This window comes from Moschus berezovskii, chromosome 5, assembly GCF_049115385.1.
Source record: "Moschus berezovskii isolate FMDL1 chromosome 5, NW_MosBer_1.0, whole genome shotgun sequence".
NCBI lineage: Eukaryota > Metazoa > Chordata > Mammalia > Artiodactyla > Moschidae > Moschus > Moschus berezovskii.
The window spans coordinates 94485179-94508886 of NC_142464.1; the positions used below are offsets into that span (position 1 = coordinate 94485179).

Sequence of the window (23708 nt, forward strand, 5' to 3'; positions counted from 1 at the left end):
TGGACAGGGAAACCTGGTGTATTGCAGTCCATGGGGTCACAGAGTCAGACACAACTGAGTAACTGAACTGAATTAATACATATGTATAACTCAATCACTATGTTATATAGCAGAAATTAATGCCTTTTAAATCAACTATACTTCAATTAAAAACAAAACAGCATTTGGAGTGAAAGCCAGTTTCAGTGATGCAATCAGATAAGACCTAGACATTTGAAAATTGCAAAGCAAAACCATTTTTTGTTAGAAAAGGCAGGTGATTAAAAATAGAATGTACATAACTAGTGAAGTGAAAAATACACTGTTTTAACATCTCGAGTTATAAACTCTTTCAAGTTTCTGCTTAATTTTTAAGTTTTCTATATTATACTTCTCCAAAAATATAAAGCATACTAGGAAACTTCTCAGTATGACCCATTATGATGAAGCAGTACTCATAGGACTTACTGAAATTACATCCCAAATTTATGAGAGATAGGAATACATGGTACTCTGGTCCAAAAGGAGGATGGTTTAAATTTTAAATCTAATATTCCATGATTTTCAAAATTTGTAGAGCAAAATTCAGACAAAATAAGTTATATACCAAATTTAACACCACTGTTAATATGGCTCAGGTTCCAGACTATTACTAAAATCAGGCAAGGAGACTATCTTCCTCTTTGAACAAATTACACTCACTTAACCAGTAAGAAATCAAATGTCTCCTCTATGAAAACTCAATGTATTAGACTTATTTGTGATATCCTGCATCTGACAAAAATACATATTCCATTGGATTGACATTTATTAGCATGTTTTAAATTTCATTTTGTTTTGGTAACAATCTTTTAAATATTGAAGTATCCTAATAAATAGAGGACTGTAAAGAAACAGAAACCATGGCAAGAAATTTCTTGCCTCCCTTCCCCAATTAGTTATTGAACCACAGTTCTTTGATATCAATTGTGGAGTTTTTGTGACAGTGAAAGTTTTAAAAATATATTCCTTTCCTCTTCCTAGACTTTTCTGAAACCTCCTCAGCATCTTCTGATAATTACTTTAGAGTGAAAAGCAGAGTCTCTTACCTAATACTTCACTGTAAAACTGGTCCCAAAGCTGAGAGTCATATTGTTGGAGCCAGAAGTCAAAAAAAATGGTAAACATTAAATTTTTTACCCTTTGCAGAAAGGTCATTTTGTCTGGTAATCCTGTCATGACAACAGGCACGTAGGAAGGTGGAGATGGAAGTTGCCCACAGTATTTCTCCATTGTACTACCCAAGGAGAGTCTTAGTGTGTACACAAAAGGGATTCCCAGAATCTCAGCAATCAGCTCACCACAGGGCATCACAGGGTCTATAACCACAACATTATAGTTGGTGTCCTGGAGTTTCTTCATGATTGTCTGGTTGTAGACAACACTCTCACAGACAAGTTTTAAATCTGCACTTATTTGAAGGAAAAAATCTTGAAGTTTCTTTGCTGCTTGCCAGGGTGACAATGTTGGCATGACATTAACAGATAGATCTAAAAATTCGTTTAGATTATTTTCAGCAGTCTCTTTGTCCTGCGGCACTGAGAACGTCTCAAAGTTCACTGTGGAAGGCTTGCTGTTGTCAATGATAAAATTTTGTGAAGACACCAACACAGTCACTTCATGGCCTCTTTCCGTGAGTTTCTCCAGAATAACCTTTAGATTGAGCCAGTGGCTCATGTCACAGGGCCACACCAGGACCTTCTCACAGAATCCACAGCCAGTGTAGCAGAGTTGCAGCAGTAGAATTGCCGAAACCCATTTCTTGGACATCATGATACCAGCTCCCTCACACACTGCTCTGCAAACGCTGAATGCTTGTTGGGCACAAAATTGAAGTGGCAGTTTAGACATCGATCAAGTTAAAAATTAATTTCTGGAGTTAGGAAACTTACATGCAGAGAACTTTGCCAGTTGTTAACTGGGCATGATATTTGTTCAGGAGAAGATAGGAAATATTTATATATTTTTGAGGAAATGATTGCAAACTTCTAGGAGTTTTAAAAATAGACCAAAATAGAGAAAAATAATGTTTTATTGTCATTTTTAAAATATGATAGAACCCATTTAAATATATCTAGCAAATAATATGGTGCATCTCATGGAACATGATGGTTAATAATTTGGGGAAACACGAAAATGTATGTCTTGTCATAATGTTTCTCACATGCTAGCATGTAGATAAACACATACATTGCCTAATATAGGAGGAATATGAATGTACTAAATGTTGTACAAAGATACAGCATTTCAGGGTCTCAGAATATGCTGTCACTCTAATGTGAAGAAATCAGACAAAGCTTCGACACAGAGAGGACATTTCAGCTGAACTCAGAAGCAAAAAATACAGGAGAAGGATTTTAAAGTTGAATAGAAGAAAAGGATAAAAAGATGAATGATATGTAAGTCATGGTTATTTAAGTATACAGTTGTTAGTTCAGTATGTATGGAGCAGAGGCTAACACAGAACTGTGCAGAAAAGGGAAATATTAGTTAAAATAGGACACTTTGGAGAGCCTTAAATGCTATACACTGGGTTCAGTTTTAATCTTCATAAAAAGATGTGTACTCAAATTTTCAGATCAGGTACAGAAAATGATCATATATGTCCTTTAATAAAACTATTCTGGCATCCGAATATTATTTGAGTTGCAAAGAAAAAAAGCATATGTAAGTAGTTAAAATTAAATTTTAAGACAGCAGGATTTGATCAGAGTATCAGGGAGAATATAATATTGGTTTGTAAATGGAGGGTCTAGAATGAGAGCCGTGACTGATGAGAAGTGAGAGGTGCTCAGTCATTAACAAGGGAGTGCTTGGTTTATACTCTGAGCGATCAGAGAGTGATAAGAACTCTAGTAAAATCGCAAAACACTAAAGGAGTAGTGAAGTGAAGTGAAGTGAAGTTGCTCCGTCCTGTCAGACTCTTTGCGACCCCATGGACTGTAGCCCACCAGGCTCCTCAGTCCATGAAATTTTCCAGGCAAGAGTACTGGAGTGGGTTGCCATTTCCTTCTCCAGGGGATCTTCCCAACCCAGGGATCGAACCTGGGTCTCACGCACTGCAGGCAGATGCTTTACTGTCTGAGCCACCAGGGAATGGAAATTTTTTTTGACCTGCCATGTGTCATTAACGATTGAACATGTATGTGAATCTTAAGGGAGGGGAAATATTTAGGAGTACAGATTTTGTGTCCCATCATCAATCTGTATTTCAGTCCAATTCCAATTTCTCTTCAAAACATTTGATATTTCATGCCTTCAACAAGCAACTTTTAGCACTTATTTTATACTGGATTCTATACCATGCACAGGGTATAGAGAAACAAGTAAGATACATTTCTAATTCAAAATGATCTCATAGATTATTGCAGAAAATAAATTAGCCCGATAATTAATACTTCTCCCTATACTTCTACAAATATAAGGGAGATGGATCATAGAAGGTATAGATAAAATGAGGAAGGGCAAAGCTCATGAAGGAGGTTGCTTAGTGGAGGAAGATAACGATGAAATTATAAGTTAGCTAAGTCTTTAAGAGTCTACTTAGTAGGTTGAAAAGTATTACTTATAAGTGAAAAAAAATGTTAATGTATCTGTGTTCTAAGAATTGTGACATACTTATACCAAGGGTTATGTTCAGTTACAAAATAATATTCATTTCAATAATTTGAAAGAGACATATTGAAATTTCAAGTCCCTTCAGAGCTTTTCTGTTTTGCCAAAACAAAAACCCAGAGTAGGTTTGCTTAAAGATGCAAAGAATAATCTAGGATCAAGGATTGAGAGCTGTGTTGTGTTGCATAATTAGACTTTGCATAAACTCTGCTGCTGCTGCTGCTGTCGCTTCAGTCGTGTCTGACTCTATGCGACCCCATAGACGGCAGCCCACCAAGCTCCCTGTCCCTGGGATTCTCCAGGCAAGACCACTGGAGTGGGCTGCTATTTCCTTCTCAATGAATGAAAGTGAAAGTGAAGTCGCTCAGTCGTGTCCGACTCTTCGCCACCTCATGGACTACAGCCTACCAGGCTCCTCCACCCATGGGATTTTCCAGGCAAGAGTACTGGAGTGGGGTGCCATTGCCTTCTCCGATAAACTCTGCTAATGACTGGTAAAAAGCATAATCCAAAAGAGAATGAGAAAATAGAAAGCTATGACAGAACCATAAATTCACTAAGAGAAAACAGACAATGTTATAATCTTAGAGGATAAAAGTCATTTTATACAGGATAAATAGCCCAAAAGTGATTAAACAAAGATTGATACATGTATCTAATCGCTATGATGAAGTTCATATGTTGTAAAAAAGTTTAAATGAAGTCAAAGAGAGAGCAGAGGTTATATAGTACAGATTAGGAATTGACCTCAGTATACATGTTATTGGCCTTCCCTGGTAGCTCAGCTGGTTAAAAAAAAATCTGCCTGCAATGCAGGAGACCGGGGCTCAATCCCTGGGTTTGATCCCTGGGTTGGGAAAATCCCCTGGAGGAAGGCATGGCAACCCACTCCACTATTCTTGCCTGAATAGAGAAATATCTCTAAGTTGTTTTATTATATGAGAAAACTAAGGTAGAGCTCAGATTTTGAAGAATGATTCATTTTCACAAATTTAAAAGTATAGGCATTATTCACTTATATCCAACTGAAACATTTAAAATTCTGAATAAAACATAAAATTTCCCCATAAAAGCTCATTTCTGATTTTCAAGAAAGTAAAAAGTCAGCAGACAGAACCCCTAAACAAAGTCAAGGCAGGAATTCTGATGTTCAATCTTGCTGTTTCTTTTTAGAACACACTGTAGGTGCCAAGAGTGGAGAGAAGGAAAGTTTGAAGCTTTGCCAGGATCCTACACCCTGCATGTGTTCATGTAATGCTAGATTATCAAGATATGGCCTCCCTTTTACAAACAAATTCACTTACACAGAAGTTTACAGCAAGGATAATTGCTAGTTTTGAGTTGGTGGTGTGTAGATGTAAAAGATCTCTTATAATTCTTTACAGTCAATCTTCATATGGATTTCCAGTTCAAACTAGTAAAGCCTCTTTGAAGAAACTTTGAACCTAACTTCAAAGGTTCCCACTGATAAAATCTGAAGGTAAACAAGCACCTCCCTGTTAAAAGAAACCAAGGCTTTTGAGAACCAGCAAAAGCACCAGAAGCCAGAAATATGAATTCATCGATTTAAAATATTATTGTATGAAATTAAAAATAAAATTATTTTTTACAATAAAATTAAGGGTATGAAAGCAAAGTCTGAAAATATTGGGAAGAAACAAGAGATTAAAAAGAGTAATTGTGAAAATTTGCAAAAGTGAATTTCTGGAATTTAAGAATTCAATAAATCAGATTTAAGTTAATAAATAGACTGAAGGGTAGATTAAGCACAGCTGTACAAATAAACAGTGACCCAAAAAAGAAATCAAAAGACATTATGTAGAATAAAGTTGTGAATAAAAAATGGAAGCAATGATAGAATGTTAAATATGCATGAAGAATAGTCTAAGGCCTTTGAATCTAGTTATTGGTTTTGTCTACTAGGGCTTCCTCTTTCAAGTCTTTTTTACTCTTTAGAGCTTGTGCATTTTTCACGCAGCCATACTGCACAACTAAGCCCTAAATTTCTGTTCTTTTACCTAAATCTTCCAACTACTTTAAATTTTAAAGTAGTCATTTTAGATATAAGCAATTATAAATTAAATTGAGATTTCTGTATATCCTTCAGGATTATTACTATATTTTTCCTAAGAGTGATTTTCTATTTCCATTATTCCTTCTGAGTATTCATTGGAATTTTATTGTAAAGGATTATAAAAATATGTGCCAACATATGATTAGTAAGATTTGCAGTCTCACAGTATCTTCCTTCAAGATGCTTGTTAATCACAAAGGGGAAAATAGGGAGAATCCTGGCAGATGCACTCGTAACGAAGTGATCAAAATATGGTCACTAGTAATAAACTGTCTATATGATGTACCTGTCAGGCATCTCACTGTGAAGGACACAAAGTTACTTCTATCGTATTCTTACCCTGAATACATCATCTCTCCCTCATCACAAGAAAATACCAGAAAAAATGTTGAGGGATATTCTAAAAATTAACTAGCCAGTGCTCTTTAGAAGAACAAAGACAGCCTGTGGGAACTGTCACAAACTGGAGTAGGGAGACTGGACAAGTAAATGCAAGGAGGAAACTTGGACTGTATACTGAAAAGAAAAAAGGGCATCAGCAGGATAATTGATAATTTTTCATAAGAATTTCTAGTTTTGATCATTTTATCACGATTATATAAAATATCGATCTTAAAAACCCAGTCAATTAAAAAATCAATGATTCCTTCTATATTAATTAGAATTTAAATTTCCTTCTATTCACTTATTTATACTTATATTGCTATAACTCAAAAATGTATTTTTATACATTTAATTATAATCGTTATTTATTTTATTGTTCAAATTGTCACAGATATTGGAAACCTTTTCATACATTGATTTCCTTTAGGTATGGCCCCATCATTTTCAATTACTTGTTACTTTTTGAAACCACAAAATGTTTCAGGATCATCTACTATTTTCACTGTCCCAACCTTAGAACTGACCATTTCTTCAAACAATGCTGAAGAAATGGTTCATTAGAGAATGGCACTTAAAAATCAAGATGAGTATATTAGACGTGTTCATTGTTACTTGTGTTTTAGCCATATATAGATAGATATAGTTCAACTTTAAACAATATCAGCAACATCAATGTCAACTTAGAAACACATATATAATATTGACAATTTTAGAATTAGTAATAAGAAAAATAGCTAAAACATTATGGATAATTCAATAAAACATTGTAATTCATGATTGCAGTGTAAATTTCTGTGTAAAATTTTTTAGATAAAATAAAAAATAAAATTATAAATTATAAAATTTTTTGGTATCCATTTATTGAGTAGAGTATCCTTTCTCCATTGTATGTTCCTTGTTGCTTTGTCATAAAATAATTCTCCGCATATTTGTGAGTTTATTTCTGGCCTCTCAATTCTGTTTCATTGATTTATGTATCTATTTTCCAGCCAATTCCATGCTGTCTTGATTAGTATAGCTTTGTAATACAGTTTGGAATCGGAGCATTGTACCTCCAGTTGAGTTCTTCAGCTCCAGATTTTCTGCTTGATTCTTTTTAAAGTTTAAATATCCTTGGTAAATTATTCTTTCTGTTAATTAATTCATTAATCTCGTTCCTGAAATCAATGAATTGCCTGAATTTTCTTGTCACTTTTTGGGTTTCTCCATGATAGCTATTTTGACTTCTCTGTCAGATTATGATATTCTGTGATTTTAAGTTTGGTTTTTGGAGAATTTTCATATTCTTTTTGTGGTATAATGTTACTGTGGATCTTCATGAAGCTTGAGTTGTTCCTCTGCTGGCACATTTGAAGTAGTGAACGCCTTTCTTCTTCAGGTAATGTTTTCTTTCTTTTCTAGGCTGGTAAAGAATCCACCAGCAATGCAGGAGACCCCCGTTTGATCTCTGGATGGGGAAGATCCCTTGGAGAAGGGATAGGCTACCCACTCCAGTCTTCTTGGGCTTCCCTGGTGGCTTAGCTGGTAAATATTTATCTTACAATGTGGGACACCTGGGTTTGATCCCTGGGTTGGGAAAGCAACCTCCTCCCCTGGAGGAGGGCATGGCAACCCACTCCAGTATTCTTGCCTGGAGAATCCCAAGAACAGAGGAGCCTGGGGAGCTGAAGTCCATGAGGTCGTAAAGAGTCTGACACCAGTGAATAACTGAGCAACTAAGCGGGACATGACTGAAGTGATTTAGCAGCAGCAGCAGCAAGAAGGAGCAGGAAAGATTCAATGGGTTAGAAATTAGCTGCCCTTCTATTGTTTTCCAATAGGTGACACGATAGATTTTCTTCTTACACGCTCTCGCTCTAGTTCTATTTGAGAGTAGGCACTTTCCACCCTCCACTAACTCTGTCAGAGGTGTTTGCTGGTGCTGGCGTGTCACAGCTTTGGAGTCCTCGGTGCCCTGTTACCACTGGTGTCACTGGTATTGCTGCCTGAGGCTCCAGGAGAGTGGGTGCTTCTGTTGGGTCTGTCATCTGTTGACTCACATACAGGCTTAGTCTTTGGTGTCCACAAGGGTGATGGAATTTTGGGAAAGTAGGGATCACAAGTTCCCCTGCTGAGAGTGTTTGGTCCTTGTCAGTGGAGCTGGAGATCAAACATTATTCGGTCTCATAGACCCCTTACTCATTTACTATGAGTGCTGACAGCAACTGACACAAGCCTCTCCAACCACTGCATGGGGTTGACTGAAAATGGAGAAAGAGAAACAGGGCCACAGATGGAAATAAATAAGAAGAATGAGCTAAGTGGTAGGAGTTATTTAGTCTGATAAGTGTCTGAAAAGGACTAGAGAGCAGCTATGTTAGAAAGGGATATTAGAGATTGATTGATGTGTTGGTCACAAAGGTATATACATTTGATATGAAAATCACTGTGTGCTTTATGTACTTTCAACAGATACATGCAAATTATTATTAATAAAAGATAATAATGAGACAGCACTGCACTTCATTATGGTTACAATTAAAGTAAAAGAACGAAAAGAAATGCCCAGTTAAGTGAAAATGGAGAACAATTGGAATACTAGTAAATGGCTGATGAGATTATTAATTGGTACAAGAACTTGAAAATTAGTAGTATTTTCTAAAGCTAAACAGATTCATACCCTATGACTTGGCAATTCCTTTCTTATATACACACCTTGTAGTACAACATACTTGTATTCACCAAAAGACATGTGCAAGAATGTTGGTAGCGGTGTTTAGCATACACAGCCAAAACCAAGACAGCCAACATGACCACTGGCAGTAGAACGGATAAGTAAAATTTACATTAATTCAAAAGATTCTGTATAGCTATGAGAATGAACACACTCTATTTACATGTGACAACTTGGACAAATATAAGAAGCATGATGTTAAATAAAAGGAGCAAAATACAAAAGAGCCATAATGTGTGGTTCATTTATACAGATTTAAATTGGTCAAATTTAATCTGTGATGTTAGAAGTCAAGAAAGTTGTTATCTTCAGATGGGTGTAGTCAGGACTGATATGAGGAAGGTTAGGGAATTACGGGTGTAATAATGTTTTGCTTCTTGGTTTGGGTTCTGGATGCATGGGTTCATACTGCGAAATTGCAATGAGCTGCACAATTTATGACTTATGTTTTACTTGCAAGAAAGGTTACACAGAATCTTAAAAAGCTCACAACACTAACCATAGGAAAACCATATGTGAGAAGAAATTAAAAGCCTATGTGAGGGCAGATTAACAGAGATCCACATTTTCCAGGGAAAAGAGATGTTGGCAATGGTGATTAGAATGGGAGTGGGATACAGAAAAACAAACAAACAAAAACACTGGGACTCAAAAGGCAGCCAGAAATCAAACGCAGAAAATGTACTAAGTAGTTTAGAACAGTTTCAGGCAAGTGTGCTAGAGGGGAAATGTTATGAGGTTCGTTTATATTATCTGTCTTTTTAATGGTCTGGATAAAGATAGAGTTAGTTATAGGGAATATATCTAAAATTTAGCAGCAGGGAAAGAGGGACCAACTTGGAACCTATATGGTACTTACACGTAAAAGCAGGTGTCAGCCACAAATTGGCACTTGCCATGGATGCTCGCCATCCACCTCTACAAGGATTAATATCCTGCTGAAGCTGCTGATCTCCAACACCCCCTGAAGGAGTTCAAGGTGGAGAACAGAAATGAGGTACTCTGTGCTCCAGGAAACTGGCAGGACAAGTCCTCAGATAGATTTTCTCAGGAGTTGATTTTATAAGTCCAATTCTTGTATCTCCTTATATCTAGAAAAACACTAAAATCTTTCTTCATGGTGACAGTTGCTTCTCATGATTAGCAGAAGCTTCATGAAACCAGCAGAAACTTTCTACAAAAAATATGCACTTGATTGCATGTCCTTCCCCTTTACCAAAATCACATATATACTGACCTTCCCCCCTTACCTCTTTGGAACAGTTTCTCAGAGCTACCTGAGGGGCTGTCTCCTAGGCTGCAGTCCTCATATTGCCCCCAATGAAACTTAACTTGCAACTCTCACATCGGACATTTTTTTTTTTTTTTCTTTTTGTCAACACAGGCTATACTGGCTGAGTGGTACATAGATTAGTACTGGTCTTTCCTCTCTTCTGTCTGCAGAGTGCTGGGGAAAATAGAGACAGACCAGGAAACCAAATGACACAGGCAAAATGGGACCATTCAGTTTCCTTATCAGTTTAACTATTTTCATTACAACATTCAAGTCCTCGGCCTTCCTGTGGCTATAGCAAAGGCTAGTACCTAGTCCTGCCCACTTGAGAACTACCTGTGGCTGCATGTACAGCAAATCTCTCTGACGGTGGAAGATAAATCAGGCTCAGTGTAGTTTGAAGATACCTTGCAGAACAATTGGCCAGGACAAGATTTATTTATAGATTCACTTCTGAATATGAAAAATGATCAGTCTATATTCCCAGATAGGCCTGTCCCATTTGGAGTTAGAAGCATATTTAAAATTGAATTGATGATCATTGTAATTTACTTCATTCATAAAAGATATCCTCACTGACAAATAAAACAGAGTTTTTAACCAATGCAGTTAGATATTTCCTTGCTGAGTGAGTGTTAGTTGCTCAGTCGTGTCTGACTCTGCGATATCAAGAACTATAGCCCACCAGGCTCCTCTGTCCATGGGATTCTGCAGGCAAGAATACTGGAAGTGAAGTGAAGTCTCTCAGTTGTGTCCGACTCTTTGCGACCCCGTGGACTGTAGCCCACCAGGCTCCTCCATCCATGGGATTCTCCAGGCAAGAATACTGGACTGGGTTGCCATTTCCTTCTCCAGGGGATCTTCCAGACCCAGGGATCAAACCCAGGTCCCCCACATTACAGGCAGACGCTTTAACCTCTGAGCCACCAGGGAAGTCCAAGAATAGTGGAGTGGGTAGCAAATTCCTTTCTCTGGGGGGATCTTCCTGACCCAGGGATCAAATCCAGGTCTCATGCATTGCAGGCGAATTCTTTACCATCTGAGCCACCAGGGAGGCCCATTTACTTACTTATTGCTAAGTCACTTTACTTCTATCTCTTTCAAAATAGATATTTGAGGGGTTTTGTTCTTGCTTGCTTGTTTTTTACATTTTATTTTTCTAGCCTTTCTCACAGAACTGAAGAATGGCCCTTGAAATGGATACTTCACAGCACATGACGTTATGAAACCTCTTGTGTTAAAAGAAAATAATATAAAATATATAAACTGATCTGTTTCAGGATCGGGTTGCAGTTCACAGGTGTCTCTAAAACTCGATGAATGTAATCGCAAACAGAGGACAAATTGGATTTCACCAGTTCTTCTTGAAATACACTTCTACTTGAAATAGAATATTCAAGGTAGTTATTGTTCAACTACATTGAGTAACATGAGGAGCATAAAAGATTTAAGCAGATAAGATATTCAATTTCTTAAATACTTCTGCAGCTAGATTATTGTCCTGTGAAAATGAGAAGTTGGGAACATTCTGTATTACAAAGGCTTTACACATGTTATATAATCTATCATGACACCATTTGAGAAGGGAGATTTTGTATATAGAAGAGATGTTTATTTTCTACAAATATTTATATAATCAGGGCATTGTCATTGCACAGTTCTGTGTAGTTTGTTATAAATAATATTCAACATAAATGTAATCCTTCATAATTGATATAGCATTGCTGCTATTGTTCAGTTGCTCAGTCATGTCCGACTCTGCAACCCCATGGACTGCAGCACGCCTGGCCTCCCTATCCTTCACTATCTCCTGGAGCTTGCTCAAATCCATGTCCATTGGGTCAATGATGCCATCCAACCACCTCATCCTCTGTTGCCCCCTTCTCCTCATGCCCTCAATCTTTCTAGAGTAAAAAAAGAGTATCATGCCTTTGTAAGAAAGTACCATTGGTAGCATCACTTAATTGCTGTTAATTAGTATCCCTGCTACTACTAATAGATCTAGAGAAAAAACGCATTCAGGAAAGAATAAAATAGAAAAAGAAAGAAAGGAAGACTCATGAAGATCAGAAAAAGAAGCAATACAAACAATAAACCATAACTGGCCTTGACAGTTTGTTTTATTTTGTTTGATTTTCATAAAGAATTGGTAAGGCAAGAAACCCTGAGGTGTGCCAGAGATCCCTGAGCAATTAAGCTGGAGACAATGCTGGCCCAAGCACCCAGGGGAGCCTCAGGATGGAGAGATAGTGAGAGGCAGAAAAGAGTATAAATTCAAGTTCCCAGTGTCTAATTCTAGGATTTTTAAAGCTTCCTAAGACAAAGAAAAAATGGAGAATGAAGAAGGGAAAGTAAATCGGGTATCACTTCAAAAGTACTTTTAGTAGTGTCATAATTTATCCATAAAAAGCGAGACATTACTTTGCCAGCAAAGGTCCATCTGGTCAAAGCTATGGTTTTTTCAGTAGTCATGTATGGACATGAGAATTGGACTCTAAAGAAAGCTGAGTGCTGCAGAATTGATGCTTTTGAACTGTGGTGTTAGAGAAGACTCTTGAGAGTCCCTCGGACTGCAAGGAGATCCAACCAGTCCATCCTAAAGGAGATCAGTCCTGGGTGTTCATTGGAAGGACTGGTGCTGAAGCTAAAACTCCAATACTTTGGCCACCTCATGCGAAGAACTGACTCATTGGAAAATACCCTGATACTGGGAAAGATTGAAGGCAGGAGGATAAGGGGGTGACAGAGGATGAGATGGTTGGATGGCATCACTGACTTGATGGACATGAGTTTGAGCAAGCTCCAGGAGTCAGTGATGGACAGGGAGGCCTGGCAGGCTGCAGTCCATTGGGTCACAAAGAGTCGGGCATGACTGAGCAAATGAACTGAACTGAATTTATCCTGATGAATGTATTTATATTTTCATTTATATTTGAAGATAGTTTCATTTATATTTGAAGGTTGATTTGCACTTTGAAAAGCTATTACCTAAACAGGCACAAGATTATTTGTTTGAGACAACATCATGCATGTTAACACCACCCTTCCATTGTTTAGGAATTTTCCAAAAATAATATTCAATTGTGTAAACATATATAATATATAATAAGTAGTGGTAAAAAACCCACCTGCCAATGCGGAGACATAAGAGACAAGGGTTTGATCCCTGAACGGGGAACATCCCCTGGAGGATGAAAGGGTAACACACTCCAGTATTCTTGCCTGGAGAATCCCATGGACAGAGGAGCCTGGAGGGCTACAGTCCATGGGACAACAAAGAGTCAGATATGACTGAAGTGACTTAGCCCACACATATTTACTTCAGCTTGGCATTTGTAGTGGTATGGAAACCTTTTGCTGTATCAACAATAATAAATAATATATCTGGAATCATTAGTGAGAGAACATTTTAGAGACTTACCTAGGACTTTGCTGTAGTATGAATTCCACTCACCCCAGTAGGATTGAAATATATAGTCTTGCAGGGGATAAGACATGGTGTTTTTGAGCCTTTCACCGAAGGTCATCTGGTCCGTGAGCTCAGAAAGGGCTGCAGGTACGTAGGACGCAGGTGCTGGGATTTTTCCACAGTGTCTCTCCACTGTTGACGCTGGGGAGAACCTCAGGGTGTACATAAATGGAATTCCTAATTTCAGAGCAACCAGATCTCCGCAGATGGTTACTGGGTCGGCCAGCAACACATCAAAACGACTTTTCCGAAGTCTTGCCATTAACTTGGGGTTGTTTAATACTCCATCACAGATTTGTATATTAATGCGGAAGAAAGTATCTAGGAGTTTTCCTAGTTCTTTGTAGAAAGTCCAGAGTGTGAGAGGAGTCGGTCTATGATCTATCCACAGCATTATCATATGTTCAATTAAGGAATCTATATTGCTCTTCTTGTAGGAAACGGGTATCACCTCAAAATTCACAGGAGAGTCAGAATTGGAATTGATGAATAGGGTCGCTGATGAAGCCAGTACAGTGACATTGTGATTTCTTTGATTCAACTCTTCTAAAATCATCTTAATATTTAACCAATGGCTACCATCCGTTGGCCAAATTAGCACGTTCCCACTTAGAACAATTTCAATCAGAGTCAAATTAAAAATCAGGTGATGGTAAAACTTCTTAGGTATGGTGACATCCATTATGGAAACCATCTTACTGTAGATCTTTTAAGATGAAAAGAAGCTTTCAACATATAAAGCATTTAGGTAGATTATTTTTTTCAAATAAAATAATATTTGATGTGACAGCTACATTCTTTCATAACTCAATTAATCTATAGATTAAAAGGAAAACAATATAACTCAAGTTCTTAAATGTATTAATATGATTATTCCAACAAAAGAAATGAAACCTGGTGCTACTGTAAAGAAAGAATCAGACGGGTTATAAGCCTGATATCTGTGTTTTCTGCAGTAGTAACTGTGATTTATAAAATTTATAAAATGTATATTCAGATTAGTATATCTTTCTTGGCTCAGAGCAAGAATTTAGTAATGCTGGCAGTCTAATAAATTTGCCAAAAGATTGACCAGTAAATCAGTGGGCTAGCCACAGAATTACTAGCTAGACATGGATGTAATGATATCTATTAGTTGAGGTTCTTAATGAATACCAAATCAAACAAGGTCAGCTATTAATATACAACGGTGCTGTTTTAAAAGTTAAAATATTTAAAGGCTGCATTTAAAAAGAGAAAATAAGAACAAATAAAGTGATTAAAAGAATAAAAAGTGGGAATTGAGAATGGAAATTACTTGCTGAATTTTATCTTCATAATCTATTGCCCCTGAATGATGTCATTTCAGACCCCTGAGAAACAAAAGGACCAGGAAAGCAGAGAAAGGGAAAGAGGGCATAGAGAAGTGATGCTTTCAGAATGATTGTATTTGTGTCCTTTAAAGAGCTAGCCCCAGTTTGATTATAGCAGCAACAATTTTAAAATTAATTAGATTTTGAAGAAAAATAGCAAGAGAAGAGTATGAGTAATTGTGAGACCCATTAAAATAGGTCTAGTGAAGAGAATTTGAAATATCTTCATAAAGAAATATGTTGCTATAATGATCTTCTTATAGAAAGGAGACAAAGCACATATAAAGAATAACTGAAAGTTTATATGTTAAATGCTGGAGAGAGTGTGGAGAAAAGGGAACCCTGTTACACTGTTGGTGGGAACGCAAACTAGTACAACCACTATGGAGAACAGTGTGGAGATTCCTTAAAAAACTGGAAATAGAACTGCCATACGATCCAGCAATCCCACTCCTGGGCATACACACCGAGGAAACCAGAATTGAAAGAGACACATGTACTCCAATGTTCACTGCAGCACTGTTTATTATAGCCAGGACATGGAAGCAACCTAGATGTCCATCAACAGATGAATGAATAAGAAAGCTGTGGTACATTTACACAATGGAGTATTACTCAGCAATTAAAAAGAATATATTTGAATCAGTTCTAATGAGGTGGATGAAACTGAAACCTATTATACAGAATGAAGTAAGCCAGAAAGAAAAACACCAACACAGTATACTAATGCATATATATGGAATATAGCAAGAGAATAACGATAACCCTGTATACGAGACAGCAAAAGAGACACAGATGTATAGAACAGTCTTTTGGACTCTGTGGGAGAGGGCGAGGGTGGGATGATTTGGGAGAATGGCATTGAAACATGTATATTATCATATGTGAAATGAATCTGACGTGGTTGGGGGCTCCCCACCTCAACACTCTGTGGATTCAAGAGGCCTTTCCTTCTGGAAGTGTATAAATTAGCCTGGGATAGAACCTGCATGCTGAATTTACTAATTAAGAAATGAGAAACCAGAACTATAAAGGTGGCATCGAAATACAAGAAACCATTCTTAAGTAATCTTTTAAAACTTTGAGCAGAGTTACAGATTTTACCATTTGTTATAAACTGGTATATATAATTTAACCAGAACCAAAAGAAAATTAGTATTGTGTGAATTCTGAAGCACTTTCAACATGTTGTAGGAATAATGTGAACTTTCTTGAGTTTTACACATTCATAAGTGAATGGTCTGTATCTCGTGCCTTTGTTGGTTTTCTGTGAGCTGTAGTTTCTGGGAAGTGAGCAACTCTCATTCCTGTAACTCCTGTAATCCAGTCATTCGTGTGCCTCCTTCATGAGGATTCAGTACGGCTGTGGTGCTGTTTTCCCTCTGATAGGAACTCTAACTTGGTGTAAAGACCCAAAGGTCTGTTACTTATTTTTATTTTATATTGTACTATATTTTATTTACAGTGTTGTATTTGTTTCAGGTGTATAGCAAAGTGATACAAAGTGATACAAAAGCAGTTCCCGTCTTTTGATGGGGTGCTCATGGTTTTTAACATAAATGGCATTATTTTGAGAGAGGGATAACTTAGGTACGGCATTGGCTTTTTTTCTTTTTGCAGCTTGAGGCAGTTGTAAAATAACTTAATGTAGCTTTTTACAACTGTGTATTCTATAGTATTTTTTCTTTTGGTGAAATTTTAACTGTTAATGTTTTTGGCATTGTGCTTTGTACCATTTATTAAATAAAAATTTTAGAATTAAAAAAAAAAAGAAAGTTTGTATGTTAAATACTGAGCATATAAACAATATAAACTGAAAGTTTATATGTGAAATACTGAGATTTGTCCAATTATTGAAGTCCATGTAAGTATAATATAATAATTAATTAGATATTACTGTCAATAACTATGATAACACTTATCAAAATATACCTAAGAATCATATGGACGTAGGCAGCCCTAAACTACCCTGAATTTAAAAAAAACAGAAAACTCAAGAGCTCATGGAGTCAGCTTTCCACTGTTAAGTGATCTCTTCAGGACAATAATTATCTATTTTAATAAAGACAATAAGAGATAACAAAATTGATTAGTAACTGATATATACAGAGAGAGATATTAAATTATTCTTGACTGTTGAAATAATCTCATTATAATCAATAGAGGTGTCTGTTCTTTTTATTCTATGGTTTCCTATATGTCTAAATTATTCACAATTTGCACATTCAAAAATTATGAAGAGATTAAAAAATAAATTATGTTTGGGGACATATACAGGTATAAGCTGATTTAAATTTCCATCAGTGAAAAAATAACAAGCCAAATGTGCATAATTTCATGAAAAAAATAAAGTTTTGTAACTTAATCACACATTTGTTTGTTTTATTAATTCACTAATAGCTCTTCTGAATAAGGTTTCAGTAATAACATTGTGGAATTGTCATTCTGGAGACTGCATACGTCCAGGTGGCCCAACTCCATCAGTTTGTATGTAAGAAAACAGGTCAAGAGAGGTTTCAATAATCTGAAAGTCATAATGTTGGAAATGCATAAGTATTTTGGTTTTTCATCCAATGTTTTTTCTTCTATATTCTACTTTTTAAATGAAATAGTTGAGATACATTTTATAATAGTAAAAATTAGAAAATGCTGTACTTCACAATTGTGAATATTTGATAATGGCATCTTAAATGTAACTAAAGAGCTCAGAAAATAATTTTAAAAGTATAAGCCTGTGAAATATAAGTACCACAACTGAAAACTAGATCAGTCATAGAACATTTGTACCAATTACAATACTGCTATTGTACTTTGAATTTTAGGGGAGGAAAAGCACTTTCCCTTTACCTTTTCTAGGTTCTTCTGACTCATCTAAGAATTAAATCAACATGAGACAGATGAACAGGGGAAAAACCAAATTTAATGACATACAGGGTCTCCATAAGACTACAAGGCCCAAGAATAAGCTAGATAATTGAGGCTTGCATGCCACCTAATGGCTCAGAAAATAAAGAATCTTCCTGCAATGAAGGAGACCCAGGTTCAATCCCTGGGTCAGGAGGATCCCCTGGAGAAGGAAATGGCAACCCACTTCAGTACTGTTGCCTGGATAATCCCATGGACAGAGGACCCTGGTAGGCTACAGTCCATGTGGACATAAAGAGTCCAACAGGACTGAGTGACTAACTTTCACTTCCACTTTTATGCCATCTGAGAGAAGGAGAAGGAAGCAGGGGCTTGGGGTTTTAAAGGGGAGGAAGGGAATTCACATGGAGATGCAAAATCAAATATTTTGTAAAGGAATGTTTGCTATGCCATAGAGACAATGGAACACAGATTGGATTTTGGTGTCCAGGCCCTGGTGAGTTCCCTCCCACAGTAGTGCATGTTCTCTGCAGATCTCTCTGGTGGAAGGGCTCTTCTGGGACCGAGTTCAGTTCAGTTCAGTTCAGTTCAGTCGCTCAGTCGTGTCCGACTCTCCGCGACCCCATGAATCAAAGCACGCCAGGCCTCCCTGTCCATCACCAACTCCCGGAGTACACTCAAACTCATGTTCACAGAGTCGGTGATGCCATCCAGCCATCTCATTCTCCGTCGTCCCCTTCTCCTCCCGCCCCCAACCTTTCCCAGCATCAGAGTCTTTTCCAGTGAGTCAACTCGTCTCATGAGGTGGCCAAAGTATTGGAGTTTCAGCTTTAGCATCAGTCCCTCCAATGAACATCCAGGATTGATCTCCTTTAGAATGGACTGGTTGGATCTCCTTGCAGTATAAGGGACTCTCAAGAGTCTTCTCCAACACCACAGTTCAAAAGCATCGATTCTTCGGCGATCAGCTTTCTTCACAGTCCAACTCTCACATCCATACATGACCACGGGAAAAACCATTGCCTTGACTAGACGGACCTTGGTCGGCAAAGTAATGTCTCTGCTTTTTAATATACTATCAAGGTTGGTTATAACTTTCCTTCCAAGGAGCAAGCGTCTTTTAATTTCATGGCTGCAATCAGCATCTGCAGTGATTTTGGAGCCCAAAAAAACAAAGTCTGACACTGTTTCCACTGTTTTTCCATCTATTTCCCATGAAGTGATGGGACCAGATGCCATGATCTTTGTTTTCTGAATGTTGAGCTTCAAGCCAACCTTTTCACTCTCCTCTTTCACTTTCATCAAGAGGCTTTTGAGTTCCTCTTCACTTTCTGCCATAAGGGTAGTGTCATCTGCATATCTGAGGTTATTGATATTTCTCCCAGCAATCTTGATTCCAGCTTGTGCTTCTTCCAGCCCAGCGTTCCTCATGATGTACTCTGCATATAAGTTAAATAAGCAAGGTGACAATATACAACCTTGACGTACACCTTTTCCTATTTGGAACCAGTCTGTTGTTCCATGACCGGTTCTAACTGTTGCTTCCTGACCTGCATACAGGTTTCTCAAGAGGCAGGTCAGGTGGTCTGGGATTCCCATCTCTTTCAGAATGTTCCACAGTTTATTGTGATCCACACAGTCAAAGGCTTTGGCATAGTCAATGAAGCAGAAATAGATGTTTTTCTGAAACTCTCTTGCTTTCTCCATGATCCAGCGGATGTTGGCAATTTGATCTCTGGTTCCTCTGCCTTTTCTAAAACCTGCTTGAACATCTGGGAGTTCACGGTTTACATACTGCTGAAGCCTGGCTTGGAGAATTTTGAGCATGACTTTACTAGCGTGTGAGATGAGTGCAATTGTGCGGTAGCTTGAGCATTCTTTGGCATTGCCTTTCTTTGGGATTGGAATGAAGACTGACCTCTTCCAGTCCTGTGGCCACTGCTGAGTTTTCCAAATCTGCTGGCATATTGAGTGCAGCACTTTCACAGCATCATCTTTCAAGACTTGAAATAGCTCAACTGGAATTCCATCACCTCCACTAGCTTTGTTCGTAGTGATGCTTTCTAAGGCCCACTTGACTTCACATTCCAAGATGTCTGGCTCTAGGTCAGTGATCACATTATCGTGACTATCTTGGTCGTGAAGATCTTTTTTTGTACAGTTCTTCTGTGTATTCCTGCCACCTCTTCTTAATATCTTCTGCTTCTGTTAGGTCCATACCATTTCTGTCCTTTATCGAGCCCATCTTTGCATGAAAAGTTCCCTTGGAATCTCTAATTTTCTTGAAGAGGTCTCTTGTTTTTCCTATTCTGTTGTTTTCCTCTATTTCTTTGCATTGATCACTGAGGAAGGCTTTCTTATCTCTCCTTGCTATTCTTTGGAACTCTGCATTCAGATGCTTATATCTTTCCTTTTCTCCTTTGCTTTTCGCCTCTCTTCTTTTTACAGCTATTTGTAAGGCCTCCTCAGACAGCCATTTCGCTCTTTTGCATTTCTTTTCCATGGGGATGGTCTTGGTCCCTGTCTCCTGTACAATGTCACGAACCTCCGTCCAGAGTTCATCAGGCACTCTATCAATCAGATCTAGTCCCTTAAATCTATTTCTCACTTCCACTGCATAATCATAAGGGATTTGATTGAGGTCATATCTGAATGGTCTAGTGGTTTTCCCTACTTTCTTCAATTTAAGTCTGAACTTCGCAATAAGGAGTTCATGATCTGAGCCACAGTCAGCTCCTGGTCTTGTTTTCGCTAACTGTATACAGCTTCTCCATCTTTGGTTGCAAAGAATATAATCAATCTGATTTCGGTGTTGACCATCTGGTGATGTCCATGTGTAGAGTCTTCTCTTGTGTTGTTGGAAGAGGGTGTTTGCTATGACCAGTGCATTCTCTTGACAAAACTCTATTAGCCTTTGCCCTGCTTCATTCCGTGCTCCAAGGCCAAATTTGCCAGTTACTCCAGGTGTTTCTTGACTTCCTACTTTTGCATTCCAGTCCCCTAGAATGAAAAGGACATCTTTTTTGGGTGTTAGTTCTAAAAGGTCTTGTAGGTCTTCATAGAACCGATTAACTTCGGCTTCTTCAGCAGTACTGGTTGGGGCATAGGCCTGGATTACTGTAATATTGAAAGGTTTGCCTTGGAAACGAACAGAAATCATCCTGTCATTTTTAAGATTGCATCCAAGTACTGCATTTCGGACTCTTTTGTTGACCATGATGGCTACTCTATTTCTTCTAAGGGATTCCTGCCCACAGTAGTAGATATAATGGTCATCCGAGTTAAATTCACCCATTCCAGTCCATTTTAATTCACTGATTGAGTACCTTATCTAAATTATCTTAAGCTGTTAAAGGGGAGGTTAAAAAAAAAAAAAAGACTTCCTGAGTCTTTGTCTCATTAAAAACATTCAGCCCCAGATAATACTCAAGCCAAAGAGACACTTTTGGGGCTGGCAGGTTTTGTTCCTCTTCAGAATCAATTGCTCCTTTTCATTCTTTATTTTGAAAAAAAGGACTCTCAGTAGTAATAAAACAGACATAAAGCTCTCAGAATACGATTTAGTAAGAGTGTGTATATAACACTTGCTGGAGAATGTTAGTCATCCATATAAGACTAAATTGTTTGTTTGTTTAGTCACTAAGTAATGTCTGACTCTTTGGTGGCCCCATGGACTGGAGCCCACGGGCGCCTCTGTCCATGGGATTTCTCAGGCAAGAAATACTGGAGTGGGTTGCCATTCCTCCTCTGGGGGCTCTTCCTGACCCAAGGATAGAACTGGTGTCTCCTGCATTGGCAGGCAGATTTTTTACCACTGAGCCACCAGGGAAGCCCAATAAAACTAAATCAAAGTATCTTAAAGTATGCTATTAGTTTGAATTGAAAATCTCTAAAACAATATTTTTGTACAGGAGTTTTTCTTACATTTTTTCCCAGACATGCCCTGGCTTGATGTTTTCCCTTTCCTGTGTGCTCCATGAATGTTGCTCTGTTTGCTAGGACTTAATTGTGCTGACTTAATTCTCATTGTCACTCAGATTTGGAGGTGGCTCCATCAGCCACAGAAGTCTGAAAACCAGTCCTAACACTGTTTTAGGAACAGGAGTAATCACCTCTTCAGTAATTTCAGAGTTTTTAGCCTTTCATCAGTGCTTCAAATATATTTGAGCTCTTTGATTAGCATTTAGTTAATTCATTTGACATTTTAAACTTACGTGCACTTTCTTTTGTTCCCTTTGTTTGTACCCTGTATAAACCTCTTTTAAAGTTCTCTATAAAGAAATGCCAGCACTGGGTTTGGCCTTAAATACTTCACCACTTCCTTGTTTATAGCCTCAGGCAAGTTACTCAGGGTAATTACAAAATAAGGGGAAATCAAAGTGCCTATTTTCTGTAGTTATGAGTACTGAGTGAAGCAACTGTTGTTTAGTCACTAAGTCATGTTCAACTCTTTAAAGACCCCATGAGCTGTAGCCCACCAGGCTCCTCTGCCCATGGAATTCTCCAGGCAAGAATACTAGAGTGAGTTGCTGTTTCCTCCTCCAGGGGTTCTTCCTCACCCAGGGGTTAAACCTGTATCTCCTGCATTAGCAGGCAGATTTTTTACCACTGAGCCACATGGGAAGCCCTGAGTTAAGAAATGCATGTTAAGAATAGCATTTGTGCTTAATAAATTTTAGCCATATTGACATTGTAGGAGGAGAAACTGATGTTAGCCATATTGATATTGTAGGAGGAGAATCTGATTTAAAGTGATCACATTAACCAGATCTTATCAACTAGGCTGGAGAAGGCAATGGCAAGCCACTCCAGTACTCTTGCCTAGAAAATCCCATGGATGGAGGAGCCTGGTAGGCTGCAGTCCCTGGGGTCGCTACGAGTCAGACACGACTGAGCGACTTCACTTTCCCTTTTCACTTTCACACATTGGAGAAGGGAATGGCAACCCACTCCAGTGTTCTTGCCTGGAGAATCCCAGGGACGGGGGAGCCTGGTGGGCTGCCGTCTATGGGGTCACACAGAGTCGGACACGACTGAAGTGACTTAGCAGCAGCAGCAGCATCAACTAGGCTTACCTCCTCTCTGCCCTTCAGACAATGGCTGCCTGGGGCATCTGAGCTTTAATGCAGATGTTCCCAAACACCTACAAATTCCTCCACAAGCGTCAGTCATGCTCAGTGCCCAGGTGCCTCACACATGATCTAACACTAACAGTATTCAGTTCCAAATTTCAAAGATGATTGAAGAAATACAAAGATATAAGGCTCAAGATTATACCCATAAAGACTATAACTTTCATCCCTTACATTGAGCGGGAGCAAAACACAGTGAAAGTTTTTCCTGGGAATTGCGGAAGTCCCTCAACAAATTCCATCTTGGATATCGCACTTATGGTTATCATCTGGCTTATGCGTAACTGTGGAAAAGGGAATGTTACTAGTGGTGATTTGAAAAGTTCAAAGCAATCAAGGTCAATTGAAATTTAAGCTAGAAGAAGGAAGGAAGGAAGGAGAGAGGGGAGCAAAGGAAAGACTAAGAAGAGAAAAACAGAAATAAAATTCCAAATCAAAATGTAATACCCTTCAGGGAAAAGACCCCAATACATTTATTTTTCTACTTTAAAAAGACTACTAGAAATCAATCACTATTCTGATAATACACACTCAGATTTGTCTCATTTCTAGCACTGTATTTTCGGAGAAGGCAATGGCAAGCCAGTCCAGTATTCTTGCCTAGAAAATCCCATGGATGGAGGAGCCTGGTAGGCTGCAGTCCGTGGGGTCGCTAAGGGTCGGACACAACTGAGCGACTTCACTTTCACTTTTCACTTTCACACATTGGAGAAGGAAATGGCAACCTACTCCAGTGTTCTTGCCTGGAGAATCCCAGGGAAGGGGGAGCCTGGTGGGCTTCCGTCTATGGGGTCACACAGAGTCGGACACGAC

At 38.1% G+C, this 23708-nt stretch overlaps 1 protein-coding gene across 4 annotated transcripts in view; it reads right to left on the reverse strand.

The window, feature by feature from the left end:
- Window positions 1-23708, reverse strand: part of LOC129562047 (UDP-glucuronosyltransferase 2A1) — a 66034-nt gene that overhangs the window by 29858 nt on the left and 12468 nt on the right. The window contains exon 3 of one of the 4 annotated variants that reach the window (XM_088836370.1): window positions 13499-14130. The exons of 1 other annotated variant lie outside the window; for it this stretch is intronic. In XM_088836370.1, the coding sequence (XP_088692496.1) occupies window positions 13499-14130 (632 nt within the window). Of the gene's footprint in view, window positions 1-1067; window positions 1794-9663; window positions 9866-13498; window positions 14131-23708 lie in introns of those variants that run through there. 2 more of the 4 variants (XM_088836372.1, XM_088836371.1) reach the window with 2 other exon arrangements.